This window comes from Symsagittifera roscoffensis, chromosome 9 (assembly GCF_963678635.1).
Source record: "Symsagittifera roscoffensis chromosome 9, txSymRosc1.1, whole genome shotgun sequence".
Classification (NCBI taxonomy): Eukaryota; Metazoa; Xenacoelomorpha; order Acoela; family Convolutidae; genus Symsagittifera; species Symsagittifera roscoffensis.
In genome coordinates, this window is record NC_087070.1 from 44,842,770 (window position 1) to 44,866,005 (window position 23,236).

Consider the following 23,236-nt stretch of genomic DNA (forward strand, 5'->3'; position numbering starts at 1 on the left):
TAATTTTTTGTTACAATTTGCAAGTTAAAGAATGTTGCGAGCTGCTATATTTTATCTAAATTTCTTGTATGTTTGAACTTTAAAGTTGCCAAGAATATTAAGTTTTGCCAAAAATTTTGTTAAGTTTGACATGTTGATTTGCATTTCAGCAGATGAAAATGCAATTCCTGAAAAAGTATTTGAGCTCTCTCTGCTGCCGACGCTAGAATGGGAACCTTCTCAGTCATACATCAAGGAGTACCCGGAGTTATCTGATGAACCCCTCTCGGACATCGCTCATCGGGTGGTCACCGCACACATGCATTCTGAACTGACTTCAGAAGAGAAAGAAATAGACCATCTGAAAATGATTGTGGGTCTAAACGTGAATTCTCATATTGACCATGGGAAGAGTAGTGAACAAATGTTGATTCCGCTTCCAGTTCTGATGCAGAGACTCTTAGTGCAGCCCCTTCGCCGACAGTAAGATTAAAAACTTCTCCGTGATTAAAAATATCTCAAGTGTTTTGCGGATGAACTGTCTAACCGCAATTTTGGCCTATTTTGATCTGTTAAATTCAATAAATATGAACTCTAAAATCTGAGAACACAATTTCTTGGTCCGCCAGAGATTTCATTTGATGAGCAACTGATTTAACTTCGATAGATTATTTCATCGAGCATTGGTATATTTTTGTTAATTAGGTTATCCCTCGCAAATAAGTGTGCTCGACGTTTGTTTCTCGAGGACTACAAATTGAAGCTACACTTCGAGGCACTGAGGAGGTCTCTGCTTCTGGCTGACCCGGAGTTCGCTCACGCCCTGTGTTCAAAGTTGTTCCCACTTGTCGATTCTTCATCCGATAATTGGTTTCACAAACCAGTGGGGGAGGATGTAGCTATCAGTTTGACTCCCTTCCTGCGCTCTGTTAACTTCGCAGTGGAGAGATGCCTGTGGGACAAGAAGGATTTGCTGTTTGAGCGTTTGGGGGTTCGTCTGAGGCCATCCACTGAGTTTTTAGATCCATATCGTGAGTTAATTGATCGATTCGCCTATTAATGTTCCGAAAAAAATCAACCCCTCTGTCTCTGACTTCTTTTCAATTCTCTCCCCCTCCCCCGCACATATAAATTAATCATATTTTCAATTTTCAGTATTGCTGTTAATTTTTTGTTTGTTGCCAGATTTGTCAGTATGAGCAATTTAAGCATTGTGAACAAATGTGCTCCTCCTTGTTTTTCTGATGCTTTTATGCACAATTTTTTCATAAAATAGACAAATGATCAAGGATTGCTGGTTTCTGTGCCAGTAGCGCAGAAATTTCCGATCGTATTAAAAAATATATATTTTTTTGAATTTGCGTCGTTTTCTTTTCATGGTGTGAAAACGAATCTGAATGAAAGTCTAGAATTTAGATGGGTATAGTAAATTTGGTACATTTGACAACAAATCAAAATTATCAATTTATTCGTACCAGGACTGAAATGTCTTTAAATGATATATCACTCGACTCATTCCAATGGTTATATGTGGTAGGTGATTTTGCGTGGAAAACAAAAAAAAATAAAAAAATTTAAAACACCCGAAGACAAAGTTCCTCCCCCTTGTCAACGGTCGGAACAAAAACATTATTTACGTGATATGCTGTGTGAATTTTTTTAGAGGCCGACTGTTTCTCGATTTTGACACTCTCTTATTGCGTGGATTGGCCTGTGAACGTCATCATATCAGACTCGTGTCTCCACAAATACCTCAAGTTATTCCACTTCCTCCTTACTCTCCGAAGACTAAGTCACGTGCTCACTTCGCTCTATTTTCAACTCAAACACACACAGCAGCTCTTCGACATCACGGGATCCAAACAGTTCTCGAAGCTGCAGTACTCGAGACACCTAATGCAGCACCTGGTGAATGTCATGTCAGATTACGTGCAGGACCAGCTGTTGAATGTGTCCCACTTGGAGTTCGAAAAGAGTTTCGAGAAAGCGAATAGTGTAGATGACATGAGCAATGCACACGCGGAGTATTTGAATAATATGCTATCAAGGCAAGTCGATACTCTCGAAATAACATTTTGGTGCTTTGTGGTTTTATCGTCATAAGCTGCTGTTTGCTCCCTTAAGATGTGGAAAAAGTTGAATTGGGATTACCTTTGAGGGAAGTATTCTAAAAATACAGAAAGAAAGAAAGAAAGAAAGAATAAATTAATCCAAGGAAAATATTTAATCACATTTTAAGAATTATAAATCAAAATTTATCGGAAAGAAATTCGGAAAGAAAAGGCAACGGGATCCTCAGAACCTCGAAACGCTTGCCCTTAACTTTTATTTGATCATAAAATGAATTTAATCAACAAAATTAATGTGAATAATAAACATTTTAAATGCCATCAATTCAAATAGACGTGATGATTTGATTTTAATCAATTTTTTCGCAGCTCGTTTTGATTGTATTAAAATTCAGGACTTATCTTCTGAACTTCTCAAATTAATGTATTTTATTCAATCAGTTATTAAGTCGATGTTTGTTAAGATTAATTGGTTTAAATGACAGCTGAATTCTACCTTCAGGGCTCTTCTGACTGGCAAGAGTGCAAAAGTGATGAAGATGCTGATGTCGATGCTGGCCCAAGTGATCCAGTTCCAGAGACAACTCACCAACGGAGCCTGGTCTGTCTCGGGACTCACTGGACTAGTGGAGCACTCAAACTTCACCCAATTGATGGCCACCTACCACAAGTTCCATTCACATCTCAGTTTTACAATAAAAGGTTGCTCAACCTTGTATTGAAGGTCGAACTTAATCAAATATGCTCTCATTTAAAGTTGACACATGCTTTTTGAAAACAGAAGCCGAAGATTAATTCAGTGAAAAATAGACCACTTGTCAGGAAAAAGTCTAAAAATTTGATCTCGCTCATTTTTTCCATAACAGTGAAATTTACTAAATGTAAAGCAAATTACGCTCTATAATAATAAGAGTCTGAATAGTTCGATACGAGTTTTAGTTTCAAAAGTCAATTTTGAGTTTTAGAGTTCTCAGCGCAATAGAAATATATCTATTGGGTGTATAGAGCTTTACGATGATGTAATTTCCTCCATGAAACTCAAATAATTTTAAAAAATTGCAATTCTATTTGGCTTCTTTGTTCCAAAACGTGTTTCCAAGTGTCTCTTGGTGACAAATCCTAGATTTATTCTAGACTTCTAAAGACTGTCTGTTTTTGTTGTTCCAGTTGTGACTGCATTGGCCCAAAATGGATATCAGCCTCATTTGGACCATTTCCTGCTAAAACTCAATTTCAACGCATTCTTCTCAGCCAAATCAGCTTGATTTAGCTCAATCTGTTTCTGATGTACTTCGCTTATGTGATTTTTGTTATAATTTGTCAATTTGTAATTATTTTGCAACAAAGTGTATTATTTTTGTCAATTAGAAAGCGATAATCTTTGGGTATTCTGTGTGAACTAAAAAACGGGTAAATTAAGTCATATCAAAGTTGTCAAAATTTTCAGCTTAATTCGACATTAAACTGAAGGTTATTAATCAATAATTAACTCAATTACCATGAACTGGGTCGGCGGCTCAAGAGCCCGCAATCAAGTATACAAAAAATCCTATCAATTAAGCCGCCACAGTATTGCTGACCCACAGTCTATTTCAAACAGAGAAAATCCCTATTCACGAAGTTTCATCAGACCGAAATCTCCCAGAGGAAAACAGCCCAAAACGGGAGGCGATATTTTTAGCATGCTACTGGCGGATATATCGATTGAAAAACAGAAGACCTCAAAGCCGTTCCTATCGGGGTCAAAGGTCATCTCTTTGTTCTTTTAACAATCATTGGTTTTTAGTCGTATAAAAAGTTGAGCTTTTTGGTCAAAACTGAATGAAGTTCAATCAATTTGAATGCAGCGCTTATTACACTTGCGATCAGCGTAGTGTTTAGTGCGAACGTTCTTTTTTTCTAATTTAACTCGCAATTAAAAATGTTCATTGAAAGTGGAAAGTTTTGACGGATCTTGTTAACTATTTCCCCCTATTTCGATTTTCAGAAATTCAACTTTGGCGGCCACATTTTCAATAGTTTGAAACAATTTTCAGAAAATATATGTTCGTGGGTATTATACAAATAGTAAGTAATACAAATACGAACGCGCGAAAATGAAAACCCACTTGATTGTTGACATTTTTGAAAAGCATATTTTTTACAGAAATGGTTGTAAAAAAATAATACATGCATAGGGGGAAAATAGTTAACACGATCCGTTTTGACTTATTTGGTTACACTTATGCTATAATCACGATCTAGCATTGGAAATTTCATAGCATCTGTTCTCTGCTTTATTTGTGGCTGGTGCTTGTGATGTATTAGACTCTTTGTCTCTAAGTCGCAGATAGAAACGAGACCTGGCCGAATTTTAACCCATTCGAGGTTTATTTCTACTTTTTGTTATTGCACTTTATAGAGCTGCTTTTTGTCGTGTTCACGGTAGTGTCTGCGAAAGAAAGCTTCGCCTCTGTGCTAATAAGTGTTATTGAGCGGTAAAAGTGAGTTTTTGCTGATTTAGGTCTTCATTAATTTAACTTATTTTTTAACGAACTGCAAATTGCGCTCACAATTAAAAAAGTGCGTATTCAAAAGCTTATTTAATTTTTTTCTTCAAATTCCTGGTAATGTTACCTATAGACACATGTTTCGTAGATTAGGTTGATGGGGGTAATTTAAATGAAATGGCAGTCATACAACAGTTCTAAAAGAAGGAGCTTCTGAGTAGCGAAGTAATTGAATTTCAGAGGAATCCTTCTTCGATCGCTGCTTCTGGAGTTCATTTCCTGCGTCTTTTGGCATTGATGTATGACTGCCATTTTTTGTTGACTGACCCCTCAAAGTTTATTTTAAAGCCCCGAAAATACAAATTTTTGAATTAAACAACCAAAGTAAACTTTTCATGTTTTTGATGCGATGTTTTAGTTGTGATGAGTTTTAATTGATCAAATGAAATGCAAATATTACCCGCGTGTTTTTTTTTACTTCCATGTAAAGAGCAGAGTTGAAAATTGTGAGCCTTAAGGTTACGCGGAGTCCAGAAGAAAGACGAGAAGTTGCAGTCAATCGGAAAAGGAAGTCGCAATCTGCTAAATCTGACTGGGACTGCGATGGGCGAATGGGAAGAGGTGATCAATTCAGAACACCAATTCCTAAAGCAGTGAGCTCTTTAAAATTGTAGAAAAATCCGAATAATTATTTCTACATCCCAGTTTTTTAAGAAAAACTGAATATTTGTTCTCCGTTTTCTCGAAATATGGGTTAGTACCCTTTCGATAAGCAAGGGTGTTGCAACAGCGTCCCAGACTGTTTTTCCCGTAACTAACTTTGTTCACAGAATTAGCTCGTGAAAATGTTGCTCGTGTTTTCTTGCTTTTTTATTAATTCAAATTCAAGAAGCGAAAGGCTGGGAGTCGATTCCAGCCGGGATCTGTTTTATTTTTCCAAACTGAACATTTTTGTTATTTTAGACTACCGTCTGTCTGCTTAGTTTCCATACAAAGGAATTTTAAAAGGTTCGGCTTTTTGTAGCCTTCCGAATGCTCCTGGTATAATTTCTAATGGTGCAATTAATTTCGTGCCAAGATTTTCAGCTTGGCAATTTTATTTTAATACTTTTTTGACAAAAAAAAACTGTTTTTTCGAAAGGTTTTTTTTCAGTTTTGTTTCACCAGTGGTGCGAAGCTCAGCTTCCCCTCTGAGTCAGAATTGCAATTTTGAGATAATTGATGTATGCGAAATTCTAAGTTTTCGCGGGATCAGAAATCATTCCAAGATCAAATGAGCCAAAGCTAATTGATATAAGTTTTTCGTTGTTTGACACAAAATTACTTTTCTTGACATTAAGTGTGAGGCGAATTTCAACAATTTAAACATTTTCAAAACCAAACACTATTTTGAACACGCTGGAAGCCAGTCGTAGCATTCAGTGCTTCGCACTAATATGCGCAGTCTTGTTGAATTCATATTGTTTTGGTTATTTTAGAGAGACGCTGAAGATGACATTGCGTTTCAGCTGAAGACTCCAATAGAAGCAAGTGGTCCGATTGCTCGCTTGAGATCATGTAAGTCGGCGTACATCAGGAATACAATGAGCGTTCAATTGAAATCGGTGTTCTGCGAAATGAGCACAGAATCTTGCAAGCGTTTGTTTCTCAATTCCATTCAGTCTTTGGTTAATTAGTGCAATTTTCTGCACGTCCGTGTGAAATTCTTTTTCGGGTTTCATTCATTCCTTTCAATTGCGAGAGCAAGTGACTTGCAATCGGGAACTAGACTTTTTTCCCCCGTAAACAATTTTGCTTACACTTTCTGGCGACATACTCAAAGGCTGAATTGCTCAATTTCTTGAAAGTTCAAATAAAACTAATTTTTAATTCATGCGTGGTAGTAATTAAGTTTTTCAAATATTAACATTGAAAAGTGTTGTTGATTTCTTTTGGGTTTGTGGTTTTTGTCCTTATTTCTGTTGGTCGATTTTTTTTAAATGCAATTTATAAAATCTGGTAAGTTTTTCAAGTGGTTCTTTTTCAAAGCTGAGGTTTTTCTTGCATTTTTGATTTAGACTGTTTTTAGTACAATCAAACTGTTTTGAGTCAAAATTGCACTCTAGTTTGTAAACTTATCGACTCTGATTTTTGAATTTGTTTTCGGTTGAACGGGTTGGGCGTATGTTATATCGGCTTAGAAATTCATGTTGCGCAGTTTCAACGTTGATTTTTTTTCAATGCTTTTGTCTGTTTCAGGAGAGATGGATCAAAAAATTTTACTTCTAATATTTTTTTAGCTTGAATATGTTTTGTCTATAGTTTCGTTTTCTGTTTAACGCGCGGTGACCCAAGTTTTTTTGGTTGTCGCTAGGTCATTGATTCTCGATGCTTGCTTAGGCTCTTTATGAACATCGTCGTCTTAGATAAAGGTATGAAATTTTTGTAGATAGAATTTTCAGACTTTTTAAAATATTTTTTGCAGCTTAATTTTTTGGAGAAAGATTTCCTTCTTTTATTCTTTTCAATATTTTGTAATGCAATAATTTAATTGTATCGCAAGTGTTGCGAAGCTCCGCTCCGCATCCGTTTTACGCTTGCGAGAGCCAGTGTCTTGCAGTCGGGAACTAGAGTTTTCCTGTATAAGTTTTGAATATGTTCTATTTTAAAGGTTTCGCGTTATACATCATCGGTGTCTTTGAATGGCAAAAATTATTTATGATTTTTAAAAAAAATCAGGGCGGTTATTTTGTTCGTGACAATAAGTTCTTATGGCATTTTTTCGTTTCTGGCTTCAAATATTGCCTGCTTAGCGGTTGCTCGGTAATTGTAACTAAACGATTGTGTACTGCTGGTGGTTGTGTTTCTCGACTGTTTTTCCAGAATTGAAGTTTTCAATTGCCGAAAAAAAATCTTATTATCGGCTCAGTGATTTGTTTCTTTTTTTGATAGCATGCAACGTTGAAATTTTTCTCTGCATCAGTGGATTTTATTTCAAAATCAGTAAGGAATCATAAAATTTTATCTTTGGTTGAAACTGAAATCGTTTTGAAGCTTAACTTTGATGTTTTTTTTTTGATGATTTTAGACCCAGTTTCCGATCAATCGTTTAGTTCAGATGACGGTAGTCCAGGTGGGAACAGAACTGGGAGTCGCGGAAAGAGTGAGTCATCAGGCAGACTAATTAAAGCGCAGCAGACCCATTGTCCGAAGATAAATAACCAGTCCAATAACAGCAGACGTAATATTTATTCTATTTTTTTTCATTTTTTCAGCGATTAAATAAAATAATGCCTTTATATAACATGCATATAACATATATAATGCGAATATATAGCATGATAAATAATATATAACATAATATATATAAACGTATATAACATTTTCAACGAATATGTAACATTTAAAAAACCTTTTGACGACACCAGTTTTCTGGTCGGGGGTCAAAATAACCTGTTTCCAGCTATTTTTTTTTCTTAAAAAAATAACATCTTAATGCTTCAAAAACACAAGCGCTGGTCAGGAATTTTTTTTTCAGTTCTGGGGCGATACGGATTATTCAAAAGCTCAATTGGCGCTGAGAAGATCGAAAAAATTGCCCGTTTTCTTCATTCCACTAAACAAATAGCTGATTTCAATTCAAAATTGAAATGTGTTCCAAACGATTTTAAACAACATTTTATACTTCTTCAGAGCAGAATGGCTGCTAGTTTTGAAGTACCTTTACCTAGTGATTGCAGTACAAGTCTAAGATATACAATATAGCGGGGGGGGGGGGGCTTATTCTAATGTTCTTGCGGTGACTTTGGCCACTTCACCACAGCTCCCCTAAGGTCCTTGAAACGGGTCTTTCAGCGACTGAAAGTCATTGCAATAATCAATTCATGTTTGTAGGTAGTGAAAGTGATTTCGAAAGCTACTCCCAGAGGAACCGAGAAAATCTGCAAAATCGGCTAAATGAGACAGTCGGTTTGCGCAATATAGATCTTGACGCTGATTCTATTTTCGATCAGACAAGTAGAAATATCGCTGACTCATCGTGAGTTTAACTTCGTTTTGTGCTAATAATGATTGCTTGAGAAATTGCTGCTATAATGACGAATAGGTTTTGGGAATTTTAGCATGAATTGAATGTTTAGCTTGGCGAATAGAACATTATATAGCATGAAAGGCAATTACGAGACTTCGTTCTTATTTTCAGGATATTTTGTTTTCTTTTTCAACAAAAAATCTGTCAATGATTTCTCCGAATAATTTTTTGTTCAACATTTAATCATGGAGTTGCTGCAATGAATATTTGATTTCAATTTTATTGTTTAGCAGTTTCTACTTTCGAGACGATGCACGGAAACCAAAATCTGTGCCTTCGAAATGGGACACATTAGACTTGGGTTCTGATTCGAGTCAAGAGAAGTGTAATTCAAAGAGCAAGAAAGTGCTCCAAGATTTTGATCAAGATTTGAGTTTTAACGCTAGTCCTCGTTTTGAACAAAACAGTCCTCTACTCAAAAATTCAAAGCACACACCTACTAAGCGATTTTTCAACGAGGGGCCAAATTTCAAAGAAGCAAGTCCTCGGCATACGAAAAATCCGAAACAAACACCTTACCCTAAAATAGCTCGGAAAGAACTCGGAATTAACAAAAATAGAAATGACTCATGTAATTGTTGTTCAAGAGCCGAATCTGCCTCGCGAGAAAACGTTTTGCAGTTGACCAATGATATGGTCGACTTTATAGGAGAAGAGAGAGCTTTTAATATTTTGTTTCCAATTTTAGAATCGCTGAAGAGATAAATAGATGTTCGTCGGTGAGAAATGAATTTACTCCGCTAGATAATGCAGTGAACGAAGACACTTAAGTGACAGTGAACGAAGACACTTATGTAGGGCGCGTGGTTTTTTGTCAGTAAAAGTCTTTAAGTTGATCACGCTCAATTAGTTTTTTTGAGGTTTGATTAAGTTCGAGTGAACCTAGTGAAGACGCTTATCTAGGTCCTCTTGTTTTTTAAGGAAATTTTCAAAAAGCTTCACTGACAATTTTGAATTATTCGCGGTCTGATTTCTTGATTTAATTCAAATAAATTCATCTGTTAAAAGGAAGGCAAATAACGTTCTCCGATTAGGAAATTGCAAATAACGTGTAATAAGTTAAGTTTTGATAAGGATTTTTCACTTGCGAAAGCAAGTGACTTGTAATTGGGAACAAGACTTCGTTTTTCCATGTATATAACTTTTCTTACCAGCGGCAGGTTTGGAGCTCGATTCCTGGCCGGACCTTGTTTTCTTTTTCACTATGTATGTATGAGTCCTCTGCTTCATCAGTCATCCTCGGCACTTTTCAAGGCCCTTCTGACTTGTGTAGTGGTAAAAAAAACGTAACTTCGGAGCATAAGGTCTGGGATTCGATCCCCAGCGGGACAGTTTTTTTGAGATGTGTAAGAAGTTGACCTTGCGTTTTTATGGAAGCTCAAAAAGCGTTCAAGCCACTCTCGTTCCATCCAGAAGTAAAGCACGCGAATTGGGAACAGAAAGTGTTGGGTTCTAATCCCGGCACTTTTTTTGCAAGTTGATTTTTCGGACTATCGTTTGTCTACTCATTTTGTGTCAGCACACTGTCCAAAGCCTGGACTTTTTTCTTCAAAGCATCAATATCTTTTTTATTTTAGCAGTTTTAACTATGATTGGAAATTGTTCTTTAGTCCGTAATTTAACCAATTTTGACGATTTTTGTATAATGTGTTTTTTTCTCCCTCAAATGGGTTCGGTTTTTGCTATACTGACTTGATGAGCTCATTTTGCGTCGGCCAGAATGCATATATTAGATTGCTCCGCTTTTATTTTTTCGAGAATAGAGCGTAAAACGTCAAATTTCAAAGTTTTACGTTTTTAAAGCTTTTTCGTCTGCTACCCAAGTGTTTTCGGCTTATTCGCCGCTCGAGAAACGATATAAAATGCGTATATAACGACATTGATTGTTTTCTTTGGCCTGTTTTCATCAAATTGAAGATCATTTGAGCAAATTTATGGAATTTTTGTAGATGTAGTTTTTTCCGAATTTTCAAATATAATTTCTCTGACTTAGTTGCTTCCGTCTTTTTTTTCTGTCTGCTAATTTACAATGCTATGTTCAAGTTGTCTCACAAGTGTTGTGAAGCTCCGCTTCGCGTCTGTGTTAAATTTTGGGTTTATAAGCTAAATAGAAGAAGTTGATCTTCGTGGTATACTTTTTCATTAAATCGAAAGTTGGGCATGTTTCACAATGTGTCAATCATTTTCAGATTTTGATGTACAGAGAACAAATTTTCAGAAACTGGTCAATTTGATTGTGTCCATAGATTGTGATTTGTCAAATATCTTGACAACATCTGTACAAAAGATCAAAAATCCTGTGCAATCGAGGCAACGATCCACGAAGATTCTATATTCACAGGGTCCAGATATCTGTATTGATTGCAGAAGAGAATAGAACGCAGGTTAGACCAATCGTGCTTGAAAGTTTTTTTCAATCAGGCGAAAAAATCAATAGGGTGTTCATGGTTAAGATCAAATGCATGCCTTAATTACAGACACCAATTGTTCCCATGTTAAGTTGTTTCCGCAAAGTGACAGAAAGCAGGCCTTAAGAGGGTTTTGAGAGTACTTGAAAGCAAAATGCTGGTTCTTAGAAGAAGAGAATACATTTTTAAAAAAGCATTTCTTGGCTAGCTTCATTCCTTATTGCCAACATAAAAATCTATGAATATATGTAAATTATTTGGCGACGCGACAATTTTTTTGCTTTTTAAAGTAGAGATGCCCTCCTCTGCGGCGAGTGTGTCTTCTAAATCATCAGGTTCAAGGATGACTGTGAGCTCAGTAGGGGCCAACGTGAACCTATTCGAGGTGACTGCCCAAGAGAGATCTCCAAAGAAGGACTTCTGTCAACTGGTTGTGAACAAAGAACAGGTACATATTCAGTTCAGTTCATTTCTTATTAATGTATTTGCACCCTCTTTTTTGTGTTACTCTTAAGTGAGCCCCATTAGAATTTGACCGTACATCGCAATTCGCATTTTCGTTAATCTTGAGAACCTAGAAGCCTGAAAACGGCCTTCAACGACATTGAATAGCGTTTCTTACTGTATTAAGTGAGTTTTCAATTTCGGTGTGATATTTTTTCGTTATCGAGTTTTCAGTTTTGAGTTTCCTCGTGGTTTATATTTTTTGACGGTTTGATTTTTGATTTTGTGCGGAAAATGTAGTTTCAAAGTGGATTTCATTTTTCAGACTTCTCAGAGAAATTGAAAAATATCTATTGATCACTAAGTTTTCTCAGAGTGGGTCAATCGCAAAAGTTTGTTTATTTAAAGAGGCTTTTTAATTTAAATCTTTTGGTGAAGTTAGTAATGTGAACAAATATGTTTCATGTGTTTTCATTTTCCTTTAGCCCATAACACCTTGAAGCTTACGAGCGTGTTATAAGTTCAGGTTTTTTTTTCAAACAATTTTGAACATTTTGGCGCAAAGTGAGCCTTAAATAAACCTAATATTCTAATTATGTTCGCTTTATTAAACCTCATGCTTTGCCGCATGATCACCATGAGTATCGTGGAAGTAGATTTATGCAAGGCGATATGGCTAAGTGCATCTGGAAATTGAGAGTTGGTTGGGGTTCTGGGCTCAATTCTCCTCGTTTTCGAATACTTTTTTTTACATAAGCGATGAGTCAGCGTAGTGTATTATTACGAACCTTCTTTTTTTGTAGCCTAACTCGCAAATAAAAACGTTCACTTTTAGAAATTTCACTGTAGGATTGGAAATTGCATAGCATCTGTTTCCTGGTTTATTTGTGGCTAGTGTTTGTTACCTATTAAGCATATGTGGCTGAGTGATTAGTGTGTGAGACTCATAACATCTAGGTTGCAGTTTCGAATCCGACACATAGCCGAATTTTTACTAATCCGAGGCTTATTTCTAATTTTTTTTTGCTTTTCATAAAGCTGCATTTTGTCGTGTTCTCGCTGATGTTTGCAAAGCGAAGCTTCGCCTCTGTGTTTGAAAGTCGCTTTGTTCAAGGTATGTATTTTGCTGATTTTTTCGTCTCTAAATTACATTAGCTAAACTGAATTGCTGAAGATACAGTACTGATTTAAACTATCCGGACAAAACGCCTCTTAAAGTTTTTTTTAATTTTGTTGGGCCACGTAAGAGGCTCACTTTGATATAATTTGAAAGTAATTGAACCAGTTATCTTGGCGCAATTTTTGATTGTCTAAACAAAGTCGAAAATGGTCGTTTTTGGGCTTACATTTTGGACCCCAATTGAGCTAAATAAATTGCATCATGTTGAATGTGCTGAATTTCCATGCAACATTTGTCTTCAACATTTTTTGTCTAAAGTCAACCCAATTTTAAGAAAAAGCATTTCCAAGTTTCAAGTTGTTTTCGTTTTGTCTGGATAATTTAAATCAGCACCCTAATATCAATAGTATCCAAAATTTGTGTGGTGAAAATTAATGCTTTAATTCTATCAAATTCGAACATCCTTTTTGCATATCGTCTTAGTCGCTTGTTGTTGCGTCGGCCGATAATAGTTCATTCGTTTTTGGGCTGCTTGTAAGAATTATTTTGATTGGCTCAACGGTTGTATACCCAAGTTTTGTCAGCTTAGTTAACTGCTCATAACTTTCATTTGAATGCCAATTTACTGCTGGCAATTGTCTCTTTGTCATAATTTTTCCAAACCTTTTTTCAGACTTTCGTCTTCTTATTTTGTCAGCAAGCTTGCTATGCTTGTGGTGTATCGCAAGTGATTCGAGAAGCTTCGCTTCATCTCTGGGCAATTTTCTAATTTTGGTCGGTTTCTCTTGTGAATGTTGATTTCCTCTTTACTAACTAATCAAGAAAGTAAAGCTTTATGAACACATCTCGCGCATTGTATCCATAGACAGGGTAGACTCAGATTTGTTGTTTTTTGAAAATGTAACTCTATCTGCGTCGGAAAGTTCTGCTCTTCAGTTTTGACTTGAAATAGCTCAATATATATTTGTTTTGTTTTGTTTTACCAACGGGTATCAGGCTTTTCGTGTGTACATGGCTTTTCCTGTTTACATTTTTCTCAGATTTCATTAATGTTCTACCTTATTTTTCTCCTTTCTTTAAGGGTTGGCGCACATGCTTGAGACATCAAAGCAATTGTTATGGTTCTAACCAGGAGCTGAATTTTTTTAAATGAATTTTTTTGCTTTAAAAAATGAATTGTCAGACTATTGTGCGCCTGCGTATTTTTTGTCGGGTTAGTTTCCAAAGAATTGTTTCTGATTAATGTAGTTTTTGCTATAACTGAAAGTCATTTTGTTACGTTTATTTCATGTTCAGTTTGATTTTTTATCTACGATTTTTTTATTTACTTTTAAGTGTTAATGAAGGGAGTGAAGACACTTCTTTAGGTCAGAATGATGTTTTTTTAAATAGGTTTTTTTTGCTGTTTGAATTTTGAGTTATTTGTTAATTCAATTAAAATTCATTTGTTGACATGAAGTCATATTACGCCCTCCAATTCTCTGCGTCATTTGCAACCTTGTAAGGTTTGATTTATTTGTAAGTTCAATTTGTTTCTTTCGCTAAAAGGAACGCAAAGCGAACTCCATTATCTACTTTTAGTTTCGAAAGTGTAATTTAATTATCGAATTTCTCAGAGAAATAAAAATTTTACTGTTTGATCCAGTTTTTCAAATTGGGTTATTTTTTTTTCTGTTCACTTGCGTTCATAGACTCTTTTTCTAACTGTCTATTGACTATGTTACGTGGATCAGCAAATGTTTCTTTCATAGTACAATTGCACGGGCTCTTCGTCAAACGAGTTCTTAATGTTGGTCGTCAAATGTTGTCAGAAATGATTCCATCACCTGGATTGACTGTAGATGTCTTTAGGTTTTGGACAAAAGGTAATATGCAGCGACTTTTGAAAAAAAGTCTTTGGTCGGTTTTTTCTTTTTAATACAAGATGGCATTAAACACATGCTATTTTTGAGAGTGTCTGAGAATAAGTTTTTATTGACAAAATTTTGCCTTCGAGCATTTTGCCATCGCACTAAAATTTTCATTCAACGTTTAAAGCGAAATGTAAACGTGCAATACGGCGTTCTGTGATAGAACAACCATGCGACTTCCAATGATAAATCGCGGGGACTTAAGTTAGTCCTAGTAACCTGAGAACTTGACAATAGCTTACAAGACTTACTCTGGTTACTGAAGCTAGAATGAGTCTGAAGCGCAACTGTTTATTGTTTGTTAGGTGATCTTCAGACGTTGGATCATCTCGCTTCGGGTGGAGGCCACCAGTCTGAGGCCGATCGAAAACAAGTACAGTCACGAGGACTTCCTCGAAGACGAACAACTACAAGGTATGTGTTGTTTTTATATTACACGCTTGAATTAAATGAATCCAACCGAATAGGGAACAACTATTTTACTAGTTTTTCTTCGGCATTACAGCTTTTTTGTTTTGTTAATGGTAAATTTACCACCTAATGCTTGATTTTGTATTTGTTTTAAGTTTTAACGAAACAAAAAATGTTATAATATGCATGATTTTTAGTAGATGGTTAAGTTATTGGAAAAAATTGATTGAAACTGACGTTGATATATTTTCGAGAACTCAAATACTTAATTTTTTTGTTTGCTTTTAGTTTTAATCGAGTGAGTTTTCTATCTTCTCTGTTAATTTCTGTCATATCACTCATCGTAATTTACTAAATCATTTCCAGAAAATATTGGAAAAATCAGAGAATCAATCTGAGGATTTACTTTTTTTAACCTAAAAAATGGGGGAAAATGTGAGCATATTAGACGTAGAATATTCCAAAAAAATAGTTATTTATTGTTTGTATTGTCGAAATCATGTTTCAGTCTATCTTACATATTTAGTTAAAAGTTTGAGTGTATTCTCTGTAACAAGACGTACCATAGCTGAAAAGCAAGATGAAAAATCGGAAGAATATAGTTTTGGCTGAACTTGATGGGAATAATATCAAAAGTCAAGTTGCTGCTTCTGTTCCAAACATACCGTAGTGGTTTTGTTCACATTTTCAAGCAAAACAAATTAGGCTGCTAGATGTAGTTTTAAAGCGCGTTCAGTTCTTAATTGGATTCCAAAACGATATATCAAAAAAAAATTGTCGAGAAGTTTAACATATACTAATTTACGGCGAGCGAATGCTAGGGTGAAAACCGCTAGAAAACCTTGAGTGCATGGTTTCAAACTATTTTGCAACATTTCATAATTAATTTGCCAACTACCACCACTCCATCATCCCTTAAAACCTCTCATTAAAAGCTTAGCGAAAAAATGAAGTTTGAAAAGGCTTTTTCATGACAAAAATTGAAAATCTAATTTTTGCCATGAAATCCGTAGTTGGAATAATTGTGCTACTTACACAATAATCAGTTTACAATTATATATATTTTTTTCATTTTCGTTGTTAGATTAAATTGTGATCAAGTATATTTGTGTTGATTGCACAAGGTCCTTTTAGATTCAGATTAGTGAGAGTAGTAGTTTTGTTCCGCTTCAGAAACGACAGTCGGTAAGTTGATGCATCTAATTTTTAGTGATAGATTACTATAGCTGGCCCTCTAAAAGCTGGTGACTTTCTCCGCATAAAGTAAACAAGACTGCTCTTATATCAGGGCAAAGACTTAAATGTTCCGACTGCGCTTCATGGCCAATTGCAGATATTTAAATTGAAAAATTTATGAAATAATCGAGGAAAAAAGAAATGTTTTTGAAAAATTATTTTTTCTTCGGTTTATACCCACGCTATGTGAAGCCTAAAGAGTTGTATTTAGTGTCTCGTCTTCTAATGAAGCTATGGTTCTTGGTTCTGGTGCTGAATGAGTAAAGCGATTGATATTGAGTGGCCTTACAAAAATGTTCCAAATTGAATTGAGGTTCGTTCAGGGCTTTGCCTCGATATACGAGCAGGTCTCGTTTATTATTTTTATCATGCAAGAAAGGGTATGGCGAAGGTTTGCCACAAATAGAAAACCGACCAGTTTGTCGCAAAACAATATAATCAGAATTCATTGCCTTATAGTTCTACATTCTATATAGAATTCCACGCCTAAGTCAAAGGGGCTTGGTTGCTACGCATTAGTAAATTATTTTAGCTCTGTTTTATTTACTTTTTTATGGTAAATTGCTCGGCGACAAATTTTTGCGTTTTGAAATGCTGCCAATGGTTGTGTGCGACGATAGTCGCCTCACGAAATAAGTTCTATATATCCAGAATCTGTTCGCTTTGGAAATATTTTCCCCTTTATGATATGTAAGCGGTGCGCTGAGCGGAGTGCGATCCGCGGGCAAGTTTTTGTATAGGTCCACTATTGTTATCTGTTTTTCTTGCTTCAAACTGCTGTTAGAGTTTCTAGCTTTCAAATAAAAAAATCTTCCCTTTTGAACAAAATTTTCTGTTCAGTTGATTTTGAGGGTCCTTAAAATAATAAGGTGTCCCTTAAATATTTTCATCTTGATTGTTCAATATATAAAGACAGTTTTTCATTATTTCGAGAAACCTCAAATTCAGCTGATCCGTTAGTTTGCTGTGATACATGTCACTATGTTTTGCTTGTCAAAACAACTGACTAAGCCAACTGCAATGTTATCTATTGGTACTGCAAATGATTGACGGCTGACTGCATGCTTCCAAAGAAGTGTTTTCTTTTTAAAGTGTTTTCTTTTCCTTGAAGAATTCCTGGCAAACATATCTTTCACTGAATATTCTGAAAATTTGAATCACGGGTTACCTTTAAAGTACTAGAACTGAATTTTTTTTGTAGATGAGTGTTCGTCTATTGTGTTCCAATAAATTATGCATTCCTGGAGAGCTTTGCAAATACAGAATTCGTTCTTTGATCAGAGCTGCTCTTGATCTAATCACTAGCCAATCCTAGCCGATGCTTGAAAATATTTTTGTCTATTTACCGCATGTGCTTTCTGTCGACTTTTATTGGCTTGAATAGCTCCAATGTTTTTGCAGATGAGACCTAATTAAAAGATGTTTTGAACTCTAAAAATGCTTGGATCTCATACCATAACCTAGTTATCTATTATTTAGTACCATAACCTAGTATCACATAATATCTCGGATGATTGAAATGTTCAGTTTCATGTTCAAGCTTATTGTGGTTTGTCTTACATTCTGTTCATTTGCAGCTGACGTGAGGCGTATCTTTGGCCCGGAGGCTCTGAACAAGGCTCGCTGTCTGTGCGAGGGGAGGGTGGACTGGGTGGCACACATGCCTCTCCCGATTCTGCTCTACGTCATTTCGTTTCTCGACTTAGTCGATGTCGCCAATCTCTCACAGGTGAAAAAGTAACCTTTTTTTAAATTTCGGCAGTTAATGAACGATTTTAATCGATTTTTCAGTTGCTTAGTCAATTTCTTTCCCTTAACCTCTTACAAACTTGTTCAAATTGATGAGTGTTAATGAAGGAACAAAATTTAAAATAATTATCTTGATAGTTTATTTTCAAGCCTATGTATCCATTTGACGTTTGGTTTCTATAGAAGCTTACAATTTTCCAAATGAAAGGAGCCAGGGTTGCTCATCTTCAATAATAAAGTCAAATTAAGTCTTGTTATTAAAGTGCGTATTTGATCAGGGGCGGATCTAGGATTTTCTTGAGGGGGGAGGGGATTTTCAAAAATTTTGTTGACTTTTTCTTAAGGTCGTCCAAATAGATTTTCCGAGCTCTCCCAATGAACTAACAAGACCGTTTTGGCCAAATTTTCTGCGCAGCAGGGTATTTAGATATCGAGTTTATTTGTAAAATGGAAGGCAAGTTATGCTCTTCAAAACAAAGTGCTCATGGCGAGAATAAACGTGAATGGCTTTTAATTTAATGAGGGGTTTCCAATTTGTACAGTTTCCTACGAAATAGAAAAATTAACTGATGATACATTTTTATCATATTGGGTTATTCTCGTCAAAAAATGGTTAGTCTTTAAAGATTCGGGAGTTTCTAGAGATGTAAGATGGTACATTTTTTGTGAAGTCTGAGTTTTCTTTTTTCTGTCTGAGTTTCAAAGCTGTCTCTTGGGTGGTTAAATTTTGCTAGCTCTTTTTTGTGCTCAGTGTTGTTACAGTATATGCATATAATCCAGCCGTTTTTCATAATAAATGCTGTGAGCTCGAATGAAAAGATATTTTACTGCGATCATTTTCTTAAATTACAGTGGTTTGAAAATTGCTGTTTGACCAATTAGGGTAATCATAGCCGAAGTAAATTGTGCGCTTTTTCCTTTTTTTTATATAGGTTGCTGCACATGTAAACGAGCGCGAAAAAATAATCCAATTTTCAACGCGTTCGATTACTCATTCCAATTTGAATTGCGGAAAGTTATATGGTCCCATTAATTAAGAGTCAATGAACGTAGCGAAGACTCTTAAATAGGTCGTGATTTTTTCTGCAAGAAAAAGTCCTAAATTTTGTTCACGCTCAAATTTGATTTTTCGCAGGTTCCCTATTTTTTTTATTTTGGGACATTGCGTGTGAACACGCGAGACAACGTGTGAACGTAGCAGAAACCATTTGCATTTTTGCCAATGGTGAGTGTTTGTTTGTCAATCAACGAAATGAAAACACTTATTTAGGTCGTGTAATGTTTTTCTGAGGTTGATCCGCATGTTATATTGCGTACAAGCATCGAACGTCAAGTAAGTTTCAGGTGAACTCGTTTTTCCGGGAGACGTGCAGCTCGGATCTGATCTGGGAGGAGCTGTTCTTCAGACACAATGACGACGTCAGTGAGGAGCTGATAGACTTGGCAATGGAAAGGGGCTGGAAGGAGGTGTTCTTTGCAAACAAACTTCACCTTAGGGTAAGCAATGGGGGGTCGGTTCTTAACCTTTTAAATACTAACCAGTGGGTTGTCCGATGTCAGATCCGGAAGCTTTAAAATGAGTTTACAGATTAAAACATCATTTTTATTGAGTTAGTTTTTATAAACATATAAATCAATAATATAAAGAGTCCTATGCAGACAATTTGGCGTTGCAATCTAAATAGGCCAATCGTTTTATTTGCTCATCTATAGAAACTCAGTAAAATTTTGTCACATAGCCACATAAATTGCACATAACAGTCCTGATTAGATATTAAGTTTATAATAAGTCAGATCTGAAACATTCTAACTTAGTTTAATGGCATCGCATTGCTAAATCGGTGGCTCCTTCAGATTTCGATTTCATTCGATTTTTTCTAATTTGTTTTCGACTCTAGTTGTATAGTTGTAACCCTTGACGAATTGTTGGCTCACATCTTTCCGTTATCTGTAACAGGTTCTACTGAATAGACGGCAACGAGAGAAATTGCATGAAAATGGAGATGAGAATTCGAGTAAAGCCAGATCATCCGCTGTTTTCACTCGAAGAGCGCACAAGTTTTCGCCTCGACGCAGCAGCACGCCTCGGGTAAACAGGGAAACAAGAGTCAATGAGGTGGTACGAGAGCCCCTGGGACCGAATGAGTCAGCTATAAACGAGAATTCATCTCTGAGTTTCATCGACGAGCAGAACGACGCAATGGGAAACTGACGACAGAATTGTGTGCCCCGAAAGGGTGACTGGGTAAATTGAGTCAGCAATATTTTGTTCAATCCTCCCCCCCCCCCTTTACAATCCGTCAATCCGCTTAATGTAATAGAGCAAACTACTCAAAAGCAACAGTGTTAGTGGCTCTCTGTGTAACAATATTCAAGATTTTCAAACAATTTTTTGGATATAGTTTCATGTGAGTGGGAGCTTAATAAGCTCATAAATTTATTTTTGGTTTTCAAACGGCATATCTCGAAGTATCTGTTTAATGTGCGATGAAACTGTAAGGTAATAGATTCAAATTTGCAGACTCAATTTCCCCCTCTATGAGAGTATCTTCACCACTTGCACAACTAACGCGGTAATATATCAATTAGAAATTTAGAAAGCAATAATTTGCAATTGTCAATATGTAAATAATATAGATAGAATGAATGAAGACTTTGTAAGTTTGTAAATTATTTAAATTGTTCTAAAGCTGTTATCCAGTAAATGGATATAAAATTGACTCGTGGTGAACTTATTTTAATAATGCAGTTAGACACTTTCGCACCAATGTTTTTGAAGGAAAGATGAAGTAGCGTCCAGGTGTGCGTTCTAAAGTACTGGTTATCGCAGCGATTTTGTAAAGAAAAAATATGGAATTATGAATCAATTGGGTTTTTTCCGGCAAAATTAGTTTGCCGAAAAAATGGTTTTTGGTTTTTAAACCTTTAAAATGGAGATGTTGAAAGTTCGCCTGGAAAAATATTTTGCCTAAATAAGGCCGTTATTGTGTTTTGATAGAGCTCGTAAAGTCACAGGGGAGCATAGGTAAATTAGTTATGTCTCCGCTTGTCCATCGAACGGTGGGTTGTGCGAGTCTCGCTAGCGTCCATGTTCGTTGCTTGAGCGTGAGGAAATCTTACCCGGCCCAGAAAAAGAAACAAACAGTTTGCTTGTAACTTGTATTGTGGTCCATTCTCACGTGGATATGTCGCCTTTTCTTATTCCAATTTGAAACTACTTCCTTCCCCTGTATTTTTCTACAGGGGTGGATCTGGGATTTTCAAAAGCTTATATTCTGAGTTATATAAAAGTTATATTCCGAGCTCTCGCAAAACACCTGTGAGGGATTGGGAGCATCAAAAATTGGGTTTTTACATTTGAATGTTTTCAAGAGTGTTAATGAGCTCAGCGAAATTTACTTCTCTAATTGTGTTGGTCATGTTCTTTCTTTATTGGCTAAATTTACTATATTTTTAATTAATTTTCAGAAATTATGGATAGCTGTGCGTCCGTGGAACGGGAAGTTGATAAGTTCATGTCAAAAATGAATACCTATTCTCAATCTATGAGCAGAAACAGAATCGAGTGTGAACATCTTTTAGACTCGACTAGGAAAAAAATTGATGCTGACGAAACAGCTGAAGTTGGCCAGAATCTTACTAAGTTGAAATCAGTTGCGCAGTCAATTGCAAACGACCACAAAGAACTTCATTCTACAATTTGTAAAGTGGGTAAATCAATTGACAAAAACTTCGTACCACAGGACGGCAATTTGCTAAATGTAGGGTTCCTGCAAGACCAAAACAAAAAGAAAATGGTCCACCAAGTCATGTGTGACTATTTCATCAGACAGGGAAGTTTGGAAGTGGCAAAAAGTTTAATAGAAGAAGCGCAAATACCCCTAACCGAAGAGCAAAAAAATCTATTCTCGCGCGTTTCATATGCTGTACAGGAACTGAAAAATCAAAACATTGAGCCTTGTGTGATGTTTGTCGAGGATTATGAAGAGCAATTAATAGCAATATCGAGCAGCTTGGAATTCTACCTTCTGAAAATTCGATTTTTAGAACTAGTTTCGTCTGGAAAAAGAATGGAAGCTCTAGCTATGTCTTCCAAGTTATCGAAATTTTCAGCTAAACACTCAGTGGAAATTCAACAACTGATGGGCAATCTAATTTTTGCATCTACTTCAAACAGTTCAGGATCCCATATTTCTTCCGGGAGTTTAAATGAAAACAAATTGGGCCATTCCGATTCTGAAACTTACAACCAGTTAGTTGAAATTTTGACGTCCGATCTCAGTTTGCTCCTCGAGTTTGGAACCCGTGGGTCCTCGAAGTCTCATTTGACTACGTGCATGGAGGCTGGTTGCCAACTTCTGCCTAGTTTGGTGAATCTTAAGCAAGCAATGACACAGGGCAAAATTGGCAGTCTTTGGAACCCTAGAGATGAATTACCCCTGGAAATAAATTTAAAGTTGTGTCAGTATCATTCGCTAGTTGCATGTCCCATTTTGAGGCAACCGACTAATGAAGACAACCCTGCGATGAGATTATTCTGTGGTCATATCATTTCCAAGGAAGCCCTTTCGAAGATATCTTCATCACATGGGAAACTTAAGTGTCCATATTGTCCAGTTGAACAAAGTGCAAAAAATGCGCTCATGGTCAAATTTTAGAAAATTAATGATTATATTAAACTTCAGCTCTTACCTTTTAAGATTTTGGAAAGCGTATTTCATACGCTAGCTTAAGCTCATACCTTGTCACATATACAGATATTGTTCGTCCTGATTTCAAGTTCGTTTTCTCAAAAAAAATATGTGTCAGATCTAATCTTTGAGCTTGAGGCATGATCAGTCATTTTGGCTTCTTAAGTTTTTTTTAAACCCGCTGAGACACGCGAGTTAATAACAAACAAATATTGTCTACATTTTTGGTTCACGGTATCATTGGAAAAATTTTCGATGCATTTTGTAAATGTTGTTTTTCAGTTACAAAAAGGTAGTGCCCTTTTGCGGAGTGTACTTAAATTATTCAAAAATGAATTTGCTCGTGCATATTGGTATTTCTAAGAGGAACTTCAGTGCTTCGATTTGATTCAAAAATAATGGTACTTTCGTCAGTGTGGCCATGAAGAGTGCTAAATTCTTGAAAAAAGCCACTCAAATAAACTTGCTACCTGTCTCCAAAAAAGTTGAAACATATTTTTTTTATCGTAATTAATTGCTTTCATTAACTTGTCCAAAATTTTTGACGAGTTTTGATCGCTTGTTTCAGTTTTTGTTAAATTTGTTTTTCATTTAAAGCGTACTAAAGAAGTTCTTGTGTTATCTGTTGTTATCAATAAGGCTAAAGAATTGGTGTTTTAAA

General features: G+C 35.9%; 3 protein-coding genes across 8 annotated transcripts in view; all 3 read left to right on the forward strand.

The window, feature by feature from the left end:
- The window catches only part of LOC134853867 (gamma-tubulin complex component 6-like), a 34,924-nt gene extending 25,519 nt beyond the window's left edge, over window positions 1-9,405 (forward strand). For 3 of the 5 annotated variants that reach the window (XM_063869814.1, XM_063869817.1, XM_063869818.1), the window contains 6 exons: window positions 150-462; window positions 685-1,010; window positions 1,643-2,027; window positions 2,551-2,750; window positions 3,216-3,796; window positions 5,056-5,187. In XM_063869814.1, the coding sequence (XP_063725884.1) occupies window positions 150-462; window positions 685-1,010; window positions 1,643-2,027; window positions 2,551-2,750; window positions 3,216-3,313 (1,322 nt within the window). In that variant the 3' untranslated portion in view covers window positions 3,314-3,796; window positions 5,056-5,187. Of the gene's footprint in view, window positions 1-149; window positions 463-684; window positions 1,011-1,642; window positions 2,028-2,550; window positions 2,751-3,215; window positions 3,797-5,055; window positions 5,188-6,015; window positions 6,095-7,604; window positions 7,758-8,410; window positions 8,556-8,836 lie in introns of those variants that run through there. The other 2 variants (XM_063869815.1, XM_063869816.1) reach the window with 2 other exon arrangements.
- Window positions 9,406-10,799: 1,394 nt separating this feature from the next.
- LOC134854363 (F-box only protein 36-like) lies at window positions 10,800-20,238 on the forward strand. Of its 2 annotated transcripts, none has more exons than XM_063870584.1 (6): window positions 10,800-10,990; window positions 11,305-11,462; window positions 14,794-14,902; window positions 17,713-17,864; window positions 19,229-19,381; window positions 19,842-20,238. In XM_063870584.1, exons 2-6 carry the CDS (start codon window positions 11,310-11,312, stop codon window positions 20,094-20,096), a joined length of 822 nt encoding a protein of 273 aa, XP_063726654.1. In that variant the 5' UTR covers window positions 10,800-10,990; window positions 11,305-11,309; the 3' UTR covers window positions 20,097-20,238. The 2 variants fall into 2 exon arrangements, with proteins under 2 accessions (XP_063726654.1, XP_063726655.1); XM_063870585.1 differs by having other exon boundaries at window positions 11,308-11,462.
- Window positions 20,239-21,356: 1,118 nt separating this feature from the next.
- LOC134854058 (E3 ubiquitin-protein ligase RMND5A-like) lies at window positions 21,357-22,859 on the forward strand. Its single transcript, XM_063870129.1, has one exon. The coding sequence runs from the start codon at window positions 21,358-21,360 to the stop codon at window positions 22,540-22,542; it is 1,185 nt and encodes a 394-aa protein (XP_063726199.1). The 5' UTR covers window position 21,357; the 3' UTR covers window positions 22,543-22,859.
- Window positions 22,860-23,236: the final 377 nt, after the last annotated feature.